The 11,713-nt window shown below is 49.2% G+C and overlaps 2 protein-coding genes across 3 annotated transcripts; one reads left to right on the top strand and one right to left on the bottom strand.

The window, feature by feature from the left end:
* Nucleotides 1–7: 7 nt before the first annotated feature.
* On the bottom strand, nucleotides 8–3,556 carry LOC148334316 (DNA-directed RNA polymerase III subunit RPC6-like). Of its 2 annotated transcripts, XM_088297925.1 has the most exons (9): nucleotides 3,136–3,554; nucleotides 2,482–2,599; nucleotides 2,338–2,405; nucleotides 2,204–2,271; nucleotides 2,020–2,132; nucleotides 1,726–1,869; nucleotides 890–997; nucleotides 631–822; nucleotides 8–162 (listed from the first exon to the last, which is right to left on the bottom strand). In XM_088297925.1, exons 1-9 carry the CDS (start codon nucleotides 3,195–3,197, stop codon nucleotides 85–87), a joined length of 951 nt encoding a protein of 316 aa, XP_088154051.1. In that variant the 5' UTR covers nucleotides 3,198–3,554; the 3' UTR covers nucleotides 8–84. The 2 variants fall into 2 exon arrangements, with proteins under 2 accessions (XP_088154051.1, XP_088154050.1); XM_088297924.1 differs by having other exon boundaries at nucleotides 8–822; nucleotides 3,136–3,556.
* A 1,703-nt stretch (nucleotides 3,557–5,259) lies between these two features.
* Nucleotides 5,260–11,644, top strand: LOC148334315 (double zinc ribbon and ankyrin repeat-containing protein 1-like). Its single transcript, XM_088297955.1, has 17 exons — nucleotides 5,260–5,465; nucleotides 5,674–5,806; nucleotides 6,232–6,298; nucleotides 6,367–6,424; nucleotides 6,821–6,897; nucleotides 6,970–7,028; nucleotides 7,861–7,966; nucleotides 8,072–8,142; nucleotides 8,409–8,607; nucleotides 9,440–9,514; nucleotides 9,598–9,718; nucleotides 9,782–9,885; nucleotides 9,948–10,140; nucleotides 10,219–10,250; nucleotides 10,345–10,413; nucleotides 10,490–10,617; nucleotides 11,047–11,644. Exons 1-17 carry the CDS (start codon nucleotides 5,357–5,359, stop codon nucleotides 11,123–11,125), a joined length of 1,680 nt encoding a protein of 559 aa, XP_088154081.1. The 5' UTR covers nucleotides 5,260–5,356; the 3' UTR covers nucleotides 11,126–11,644.
* Nucleotides 11,645–11,713: the final 69 nt, after the last annotated feature.

The raw sequence follows: 11,713 nt of genomic DNA, 5'->3' as shown, positions 1-11,713 counted from the left end.
AACAAGATTTTGAGTTTTTGGACTTTATTGACAGGGTCGGACGAGGGTGGGCAACTGAAAAAACGTGGTCACGGTCGCGTGCTGTCAGAAATCGAGCCATTGGTCCAAGTAGACGCAGTTGGACGGCGAGATCTCGCCGCCTTCGCGGCAGTCGTCGAAAACCTGCCGAAACAAAAAAACTAAACGGAACATTCGGCGCTAGCTGGCAAAACCTGCAGTCAAAATACATTGCAAGCAGTTGAGCCAAACTGAAGCCCCTTCAATTCGTCACTTTAGGCACTGGCGCCCTCTGGCTTCCACCAAAGGGAACACCACAAGAACTTTTTGTGCTGCCAACGTCAGGCAAGCAAAGCGGAAGATGAGGTTCGGGTTCAAAGGTCGAGTCGTTTGGCTCGTATCCGTCTTCCGGTTTTGCCGCGGCAAGCGACTGTCCTACTCGGAAGACACCAGCGCTTTCCATCGTGTGGCCGACTTTATATCTGACCTGAACGATGTCATTTTTCAAAAGCGTGTCCAAATGAGTTGAGGAGCTTCATTTAGACAAAAGCAGTGCTTTGCGACCCTGACAGGCAATGAGCAAAGGACATTTTCTCTCCTGGCGGCAGGGCTGAGAGCGTTGCGTAACGTTACCGGGCAGAGCCCACAGGGCGTCTTGACAAGGCCGGTGGGCGCCACGGCGGCATTGACAGCGCGGTACAGCTTGATGCGTCCATCCACGCTGCCCAGCGTTCCCTCCTTGGCCGCCATCACGTTCAACTCCACCTTGCCGTCGTACACCAGCGTGTCCAGGATGGTCTCCGTGTCGTCCATGGACAGCTCCACCTGGCCGAGAGTAAGGTCAGAGGTTAAGAGAGGGGATGTTTGGGTTGGCCCGAGGGGGCGGGGCTACCTTGCTGATGCCCAGCTCGCTGATGTACTTCCAGACTTCGTGCGAGGTGGCGAAGGAACTATTCCTCTGCAGGATGGGACTCTGCTTGCTGTCCTGCGCCGACTCCGCCTGAGCGGCACCACGCCACGCGAGCGTTAGAGGCTAATTAAGCCCGTCCCTTCCGATAATCACGACGGTAGCGCCAAAGCCGTAGAAAGCAAAGGGTACGTCATCATCATCATTTTGTTTCAGTTCCCGCCAAAATGGATGTTCTTTTCCACCCACGCGAAGCGCAATTCAGCTGCGGCGGAGTTTTGGGGATCGGGGTGCCATCAAAACGAACGCTTCAGACAGTTTTCAAAACGCATCCCACCCTCCCTTTTTTTTTTCCAGCTCCCAAACTAGCTAAAGTGGAAGTTTTGAACTTTTGAAATGACAAACAAATTGAGACGCCGTCGACTGGATTCCGCGCATGTTTTGGCAACGTCACGGGCAAAATATTCCACCAATTGTAAATCTAACGAGCGACGCTGCCGGTTGCCAGGTTGGCGTGAACCAACGAAATTCCGCTTTTCCCAAAGAAGGCGGCCATACGAATAAGATGACTCGTCAAGTCAAGACAAATCGTACGACGGGAGTCGCTCCACTTTCTGCGCTACGTTGGCCTCCATCTTGATTGATGGCGTGATGATGTCATCCATCTCCAATCACAGCCGACCGCACGTCCTCCAAAAACAGATCGGTCGCTTGTCAATGAAGCCGGGTGACAAAAATGGCGCCTCTCCTGCCACTTTGATTTCTACGACTTGGCGAGCGCCGCCGGCTTGGAGCTTCGCCGCCCCCGCAAGCGATGTTACCTTGCTGTGCAGAAACTTGAAGCACTGCTGGTTCAAAACCTCCACAAACTCCGACTCAAAGTCCTGGTCGCTGTACCAGGCGCCGCCTGTCACCGAGCGGTCAGGCTGCACGTTGTACAGCATGTACACTTTCTTCTTGGAGGCCTGCACGCACGCACACGCACGCATAAAGGCGATACAGGTTGCCGTCGGTCACCTCACTTTGAAAAGCGATCGGCCGCAATGTTACACAACGTTTGCCATCTGGAGGCAGCAACGTGTTGCCATGGCGACGCAGGTCGCAGCCCGACTCACCGCCACCGACTTGACAGCTTTGATGAGTTTTTTGCTCTCGAGGTTCTTGAGGATCTTGTTGATCTCGGTCAGAGGGAGGTTGCTCTTGAAGCGGATGTCTCGGCTCCAGATGCCTGCGCACGCGCACACCCGCAAAGTCACATGCGCACCCACGCGCACACTCCCAACTCAGACAAAGCCCCACCTTTGTTTGCGGCATCTTCGATGATCTGGTAGACGAGCTTCTCCTGGTTGTCGGAACCTTTCATCTTGCTGACGTCACACACGCACGGCGGGTCACGTGACACGGTCAATGCGCGTGTTGCGAATGCGTGTTACCTGGCAGTCTGCGTGTCCTTCAGCCTGTAGAGGAGCCCGTTGCTGTTCTGGAGCAGATCCAGAAAACCCTGGCGCACAGGTCAGGCAGAGGTTAAGCAGGGGTCAGGCAGAGGTCAGGCAAGATACGGCGAGGCCGCCACGGACCAGCGAGAGCAGTTTGTTGATGGAGGCGGCCCTCTGCTTGGCATCCAGGTGCGGCATGTCGTTCTGGATCACCTGGTCCGTGATACCGTGAGGAAACTGCTGACACAGCGCCTTGATCCTGAAAAAACAACAAGTTAAGGGATGTATGCCTCGCAAACAGACGCTCTTTTTGCTGCGATCGAGATTACACATTTTGGAATGAAGGGATGGAAGTTTTGTTTTTTTTAAAAAGTGCTTTTCTGGCCATAATTAAATGTGAACCATGAATTCATTCCTATGACAGATTCATTAATTATTCCAACAGTCGGCTGCAACTATTGTGTGTTAGAAACTGTTTTATTCCTGCTCGTTTTCACACACAGGCAGCAAGAGAAGGTTGAATTGTGCAGGGATCGAAGTTGCTCGTGACATTGCATCACTTTCGACAACTTCCCAGTTGGACAATGTCTAGCAGAGCTGATATCAACCGGTTCGTGTCAGGCAGAAAACAAAGTCACGTGACCAAACGCATTAATCGCGTCATTCGCGAGTGGGGATGACTCGCATTCGGAATCATCACGAAACATGTCAAGCGCATAACTTGATGGTGAAATGTTTAGACTGCGAAACGTAAAAAGAAGTGAAAGTTGTGTTGAAGACAACAAAGTGTCTGACCTGTTTTCGACTTCGGCGGGTTCACAAATGTTCGATTCCTTCTTCACTTTCACTTCGGACATTTTGAACAGACTCTTCGCCACTCGGAATAACTTTTGGATACTTGAATAATCGCCGATGACCCTTTGTACACGTTGTTGTCGCTTTAGCCGGTTAGCAGCTAGCCACCATGCTACAATCTGACCGGGGTCCTTAAAAGCCAACACAGACGCATGGACGACCAAAATATGCCCGATGGACGACCAAAATATGCCTGATCGAAACTATACCGATTGCCGAATGACAAAACACATCTTGAGCCTCCTTGCCGCCGCCGGTTATCATTATTATGCATGAATAATTGTTTATGTTGTTATCCGACAAAATATGGTCGCGGCTAACAAAAGCCGCAAAACACACACCGCTGAACGGGGTCCTCAAATGCAACACGGATAAGGGGACGACCAAAACGTTGCCTGATCGCAACTGCGCCATTTGTAACATTTTCAGACCGAATAACAAGATCACATGATCATCTGGACTACGTGGATATCATATTGTTTTCCAATATGAGATTTTTGTTGTTCTATCGAAGACGACGGCTCCTCTATTCGCGCGGCCACCAGCGTGCAACGCCACCGCCTCGCCGTAATGAAAAGTGAAGCCACTGGCGGCCATCATACGTTGCCAATCGCTCAGCGAAATGGCCTTTTTACGTCATTTAAATTTTTGATAGTTTTTATTCTGTTTCCGTTTTTAAAATGTAGTTAGTTTTCATTGCGGCTTTATTAATTTTTATTAGTGCCAGGCTGCCACAGGCTGTTGTCACTTCACCGTTTTGTTATTTAAGTAGTGAAGCATTTCTGTATTTTTTGCCCATGTTGGGACATACAATACAAATTTGCACGTGGTAATGTTGCCTGCATCTGTGTGGAGTCGTCCATCTTGTGGCAATCTTGTATTTATTTCTATTTTATTGGGAAAAGGGGATGGAAGCACAACCGTCTCAGCCACAACCACGATGACGCCCCAGGTGTTTCTTTCCGCTCCACGACGCACCCACAACAATGCAACGCAAACCTTAGAAATGCACAGAGGCCTTCTGCAGCACTTTTGGGTTACATTAGTTTGAGTTGTTTTAAAAACATCTAGTTTTGGTATTGTTTTTTTTAAAGAATTTGGTGTTTTACTTGTGTGCAATATTAAAAAACCACAATTCTTTTACTATATTTTTACTATTCTATAGTAAAAAAAAACAACCAAAAAAAAACAACCAACATATTATCTAAAAACATTTGGTAGACTTTATCAGTCGACAGACTTTGAATTACAATAAATGCGGTGCATGATACTGCTTCTTAAGTTCGATGCATGTATGCATCCTACATAAATAAAGCTGCATGGGATGCCCTGATTGCCAAGTTGCCAACTTTGAAAGTTGAACTGAAACTAATTTTAGGCTAAGCATTAAAACTTGACTCACGTTATTAGCTGACGTTCCATTGTCATCGTCCCCTTGCGGGTTTGTAATCAAATTCTTCTCACAGCCTGCAGTTTGCTATTTAATTGAACGTTTACGTTTTTAAAGTTACATTTGTGCCCCCCAAAATAAAAAATAAAAATAATAATGATCACAAAAAGTCAACCTCGACTGTGGTTTTTCACTTTTCGTGGAGGTGCCGTCCCAATTAACCGCTTAAAATGCGGTTTTGGTTCATTAAAATAACTTTGGTCTTTGCAAGAAAAAAAGCCGCAAAAAGTAGTAAGTGTAGTAAGTGAGTAAGTAATAAGTAAATTATTCTTATTCAGTATCTTGCATCATTCCTGGCATAAAAATTATAATAAAAAAATAAATAAATAAATTAATTTTATTTTCAGCCAAAAGCCAACACAAGTTGGCAACGTGACAAGGCTGCTCACTGGCTTCAGCCGCCAGAGTCCGTCATGGATACACACGTGCATGCCAGAAACGTGTGCATGGCAACCGTTGCTGTGGTGACAGACAAACACACACACACTACCCCCCCACACACACACCCACCCCCTCACACACACACACACACGTCAGTGATCAAGTAGCCCAAGCTTGACTTGCGAAAATTTTGGTCATTTAAAGAAAAACAACTTTGAATCATTGAACTGGATTACAGCACCTTTTTTTTTCCATTTTCATGGACTGTTGTGCAAACTTTTGACTTTCTCATCATACCATCGTGTTTTGATTGACAGCTCAGACGCGACCATGACAGCGGGAGCAGTGGCGGCGCCGCGCATTTTTGCCATCATGCAATGGAACAAAGCCACGACAAAGAAGCACATTGACACCAGCACGCTTGTTTGCATCCAGTCGGGTATGTGATGAAGGAATTATGCAGACGCCCCCCCCCCAAAAAAAAAAAAAAAATATATATATATATATATGTGTGTGTGTGTTTTGTCTGCAGCAGATGTTGAAGTTGACTCTGGGGCTGAAACGATTACTTTCTATTGCCGTCATGATATCACTGTCCCGGCTTAACGTGTGTGTGTGCGCGTGTGTGTGCGCGCGTGTGCGTGCAGACACAAGCGACGCGGCTCTTTTCTACACGTTGGACGGCTCCAAACCTGCAGGAGGCGGCGGCGGGCAACGCTACCTTTCGCCTCTGCTGCTTCCCGCTGGCCGAGTGTGCGTCCGAGCGACGGCCGCCAGCAGGTAGCGTGACGTCACACTCGCTGTCGCTTGAAGACGACCAATTGTTTTACTTTGTGTGCGCTCCGTCTTTGACTCTTCCTCTTCACTTGCACCACCTCCATCTACTTATCAGACTCACCTTACAGTCTCTTATAGACCTTCTTCAGACTTGTTTTTTTTGTGGGTCTACACATAGTTGACAAGGCACATTTTCTGTTGCTCAAATTGGTGTGAAGGGTCGAATTGTTTCAGAAAATTCGGAGGGGCACCAAATTAGTGACTTTTGGTGTGGGCTTCTCCAATTTTTATGTGGGTGCGCTCATCATAAACAGGCCTGCCAAATTTGATGTGGATAAGCAAAAGCAAAAGTGGCTTGCAAGTTGAATAACATCCAAAACGAGAACATTTAACCAAAGTTGACAGCTCGCATCATTTCCTGTCAGCAGCGACGGCCGCGAGAGCGCCACTGTCACCAAAGACTTCATCGTCCGGGAGGCAGAGCCTTTGCAACAGGTAATCAATCAATCGGTCAACCAATCACTCAATCGATCACTCAATCGTCCTGTGTTGTTGCCTTACAGCAGGCGAGTCACGGCGAAGGTTTGCATGATGACGTCGCGACTTCACGTTGGCCTCAAGGTTGAGATTTTCAACAAGCTTTTCTGCAACGAACTGAAATGGACGCCGTCGCTAATGCTAAGTGGCTAGCTCTCAGTCTGCTGACAATTCTGAACACAGTTGTTAATGAGATTTGGAGGAAATGATTTAGTGCCATCTAGTAGGACAGCGGAATGACACCCAAAATAAACGGGGGGGTGGAACAAATCGAGTAAGCGCTGGAATGACACGTACTCACACCACCAAGCCACGTGTGAAGCGCGATAGAGTGGGGGGGAATTATTGTTTATGAAGAACCGGGCTGGATCAATGACATTGATGCCCCGTCGTCACGACAACGGGAGTGTTTCTCGGCTGCGTGACCATCACTTTCTCGCCCATCTTACGAAAGGCTCTTTTGTTCTTATTTGTTGTCAGGGTCAAAGGTGACGGGCAGCCTATCGCGTCCCTGTGAGGCTCCGCCCGCCGGCATTTCCACACGCTCGAGTTGGGAGGTAAACAAACAAACGTGTGCTAACGTGTGATGAGTTGCCGCCTTTTATTTGCAAGTGCCTTCCGTGTGTCAGAGCGCAGGTGTGCCAAGGCATCCGAGCGCCACGCCAGGCACGCACGCGCGCTTCCCAAGGTAGGATGCAAGAATCCAGGCTAAACGCATTTCCTCCCCAACATACTAAGCTTGTCTCGCGTTTGAGAAGGATCTCTTCAAGCTTGTTTCCAGCACCAATTGCTGTACTACTTTCCTATTTGGATGGCTGCAGCCTTTGCAATGCAAACATTCATATTCTGTTCTACAATCATGCAGAGCTACAGCGCAGTGCAGTGAAAAACTGCAAAGCAAAGTGCGGAGAGTCTCTGGCACCCAAATACATTCACATACAGACGTGGATACCAGTGCAGTGAAGTGATTCCATTTTTTTACAACTAATTACAAAATCCAGTGTACAACTTGACTAGTAAAGTATTGCTTGGTGTGACGCATTGGCGTCTTTCTTGATTAATACTTCGAATACTACTTTCTTTACTAATTCATCGCGTCACTGATGGTGTAGTGGTATATCCGCCTGATTTGTGTGCGGGCAGCGTGGGTTCGGTTCCCACTCTTTGCCCTGTGACGGGCTGGCGACCTGTTCAGGATGTGGTGCGCCTTTCACCCGTAGTCAGCTGGGATCGGCTCCAGCACCCTCACATGACGATAAGCAGTGTGGATGATGACATGACATGACTAATTCATTACAAAAATGTCCCTAATTATTTACTATGTGTTCTAATAGCTGTCTTTGATTCTTCAATATAATCTCTTTACAGTCATTTTTCTTCAAAACAACACACAATCAGACGTGTGTTTTGGCAAAGTGCGCGTCAGGAATGGTGATTAGATACAGTTGATGTCCACGCATAATATGTACAACACATACGCACGCTCGTGGGTGGGCGTGCGTGTGTGTGCGTGTGTGTAGGTGCGTGCAATGTTTATCGCTGCGTCCATGGGACAACTGTATGAGGTGCGGCACTTTGCTGCCTCCTTCGCCACCTCACGCGAAGCCCCCTATAGACGGAGGACAGGTACTGCAGCCAAACGCCCGCCGGCAGAAGATGATGAGACGTCATACTCAGGTGCCTTTGTGTCCACACGTTAGCAAGCGTGTTGCGTGTGGTGCCATACCCAAGTTCCAGTCAACACTCACGTGTCTTCCGGAGGCCGCGCCTCCAGACAGCACAGACTCCACCCCGACCTGCAGGTACACGCGCACACAAACATGTGCACAGACAAATGTACGTACAGAAAAACAAGTACACTTTAACACATACTAATGTACACGCACACACACGCTCGTACTTAATTGATGTTGTGGTTCAGGCTCAAGTTTTGTGCGTGTTGTGCACGACGAAACACAACTGACCTGTTAAAACGGTTTGACGTGTGACACCCGCCAACGCGCGGTAAAACACACGCACACCGACTTGAAGACGCACTCTACACAAGTTGCATGTCAACAAAATGTAGGCGAGTGATGCATGTGTGTGTTCGTGTGTTCAAATTTGGATGTGCGTGCGTGTTTTTGGTTGCGGCATCGCAGACAGCGTTGAAAGTGGACAGCGCCCCTTGTGTCCAGGAGTGCTCATATGAAACAAACTTGTCCTGCGCCACATGCCGACGTCTGAACCGGGGCGACGCTCGCTACTGCGACTGGTGTGGCACAAAGGTGTGCGGAAGCGGACACGCACACACATCGAGCATCGCCACCGAATTCGTTCCTACTTTTCAATGTCACTTCTTTCAAAATGGCCGTCTCCGAGATGAACTTTGATGTAGCGGGAAATTAAGCCCCTGGGGCGGCCATCTTGCCACCGCCAACCTTCCTCCCCCCCTTGCGCGATTATGGCACATGTGCAGAATGTAGGTGGTGTCGCCCTCTGCAGGTGGACTGCAATCTTCCTCCCTCACATCCCACTCACCTTTGCATATGCTTGTGTGTGTTGTGTTGTTTGCCGATTTCCCCCCTCCCAATGAAATGAAAGCAAAGCATGCGAGGGCTGCAAAAAGGAGGCCAAAGTTGTTGTTTTTTTTCGTTTGTCACAAGCGACCACACCGAGATAATCGTCTCCGGATGGCACATGCAAAATATTTAAACACCAGCACTTTTTTTTTTTTTGTGAACATGGAAGCATGTTTTTGTCTTTGCCCACTTTGGCAGCCTCGGCCACAGAAAAAGGCAAGTTAAAGGCTTGCGGTTGTAATGAGGGACTGAAGCCTACTCATTGAAACTATATATTTTTTAAAAAAATGCCAGAATGTGTCTTTATGATTCGCGATCATTGCAACTCCACGATCGTCCATTAGGCAATACTGACCGACTTTATATCATTGAGAATAAAAAGTCAAAATCTAAAATGAAGCATTTGAAAAAATACATCTGAACAAAATAAACGTGTTGTGAATGAAGTTTAGTGCATTTGAAAAGCAATTCAAAACAAAGGATGGCGAAAACTTTCAAACGACAACGACGACGTTCTTGTTTGTTGTTGCGCGTGTAGTGCAAGCGTGCAGCGAGCCGCGGGACAAGCCCCCACCCCCCCTTCTTCGTGGATGTCACCTCAACAACTTCCCACGTAAGACGGTGGAAACGCCTCCAGGCCTGTAGGGGGAAGCGCATCCCGACAGCCACCGAGATAACGCGTGTGCGCGTCCGCAGGCCGGCCCCCCCGACGCACAGCGTCACGCGCTGACGTCAGGACCACTTCGCACCTCGGCCACGGCGCAGCGGGAGTCCAGACGTCCCCAGCCGCCGCTCACTGCCGTCAGCCCGGGAAGAGGTCAGACTGAAGCCACGCCCACACATGCTAACGAGGTTGATGAAGTCATGGCGTGTCCATCAGGTTACTGGCGGAAACAGCTGGATCACGTGTGCGCTCACCTGAGGAGTTTTGCCCAGAACGACGCTCCCTTCAGGACTCTGCTGGGAGAGCCTCGCCTCGGCCGGGTACGACCCAGTGATCCTCCGCGCCGCGCCAGTGCGTGTGTCATCACTTCCTGTCTCCTCAGATGACCTCCGCTGTACTTCAAGAAGACGCTCGAGAGGTCAGCCTGACGGTCGGCTTCGCCGCGGACGTCCGACAGAAAGTGAGTGACGCTGCTTCCGCGGCAAGCTGCAGCATGCTTGGCTTTTCTTTTCTTTGCCGTCAGGTTGCCGGTGAAGCCGTGCACGAGATGGTGGCTGCGGTGAAGACGCGCCAAGGCCGGTGATCTCGTTAGCGATTTGATGTCAGCGTGACGTTAGCATGGACCAAATGCTCTCATTTTTGTGTGCTGGCAGGTGGTGGAAGCAAAGCAAGCGGTGGTGACATGGTGAGACTTGTACATATTCTCAAACACACCTTTCGTATTAGCGTTTGGCTAGTGTCAGGCCACTCCCGCTTTCTCTCATTTCTGGTGATGCCAGCTGCTCCAGGAATTGGGCCCGGGTACCGGTCGCGGTCGCGTGGGTGTCGTCCAGCAGCTCCTGGATCAGGTGAGGGCTGTCGGCCAATCAGACGCCTCCCCCAGCTCACGCCGCCCACCAACGGCTATCCGTCCTTGTCCTGCAGGGGGCGGACCCAGACTGCCGCGGCGGCTGCGGCCGTTCCGCAGCGGCAATCGCCACCATCAACGGGCATCACGCCGTCCTGCCGCTTCTACTGCAACGCGGGGCCAACGTCGACCGACAATCTGGCCCGTAAGACGCTGTCGTCATGCTCGTCGTATTGAGATTCACGGCAGCGTTTGAGACGTTTGATCAAAGATACTGTTGAACAGGTTGCAAACTTGAAAGTTTGGAATCTGATTAACCTCAAGGGTCAACACTCAGACCCGTTTTATTCAGCCTAAATGTATACCATTGGGGTCAAATTCTTTGTAGCTACGGTATATTTATCAATGTGCCACGTGACAGCAGTTCAATTAAGGTGCCGTGTCACTCGGTAGGAATGTAACGATTAATTGAAAATTGATTTAAAATTTATTTCCACGGCTTGAAAGATGCATCGAAAATAAAAGTAACGATATTGAAATTTTTATCACAAAAGTATTTGTAATGATAACAGATAATTCTATTGTGCATTTATTTTAACATGCATGTCCTGTTACCCCCCCCCCCCTCCGTCAGGATGAAGAACACGGCACTGCACGAAGCTGCCGCACAAGGACCTGAAGGGCTTGGCCGTGCGCATGTTCTCCTCAGGTAGCGCCGCCATTTAGCCGAAGATGCTTTCGTGCTGCATGACGCTTCAACTTGCTCACTGCTACTTTCCTTCCAAAGCACCAAAGCGTGCACGAACGCTTACGTATGAAAGTAAATGACACGACTCTTTGTGGTTCACGACAGTTGCGATAATCTCGTTGCGCGTCTTGGACCAAGCGGACGCCACCCAATCGTCAACATCCTGTCCGGCGCAGAGGCGGGACAAGTAGCTGTCTGTCACGTCGCAGTGTTTGATGACGTCACATCTGCTCATCAGCGGCTAGCTTTGCAGCTAGCAAACAGAGCATGAGTTGACAATTTTCCATTGTTTGGATGTGTGCGCCTCGTCTTAAGTGGGTGGGAACTGACTTCCTATTGGTCCATACGGAAGAAGGATGTAGGAGATTGTCACACTATGCGGCAAGACGTCCCAAATTTTTTGCTCGTAAAGGGTCCTAGAGAGCGAGCGACCGATCGTTGAGTCTCACTGAATCGGCGACATCGATTTGAAATCGCGTCATTATTTCAAGTATGAAAAGTTTGTTCAACGAGCGTCATTGAAGAATGCGTGCAATTGCAGCGATGATGTCAT

The sequence above is a fragment of the Idiotropiscis lumnitzeri genome, chromosome 6 (genome assembly GCF_059441095.1).
Source record: "Idiotropiscis lumnitzeri isolate Australia: NSW breed Sydney's pygmy pipehorse chromosome 6, RoL_Ilum_1.0, whole genome shotgun sequence".
Lineage (NCBI taxonomy): Eukaryota > Metazoa > Chordata > Actinopteri > Syngnathiformes > Syngnathidae > Idiotropiscis > Idiotropiscis lumnitzeri.
Note: the sequence above shows the minus strand (reverse complement) of the source record. Positions and strands in the feature narration are given on the sequence as shown.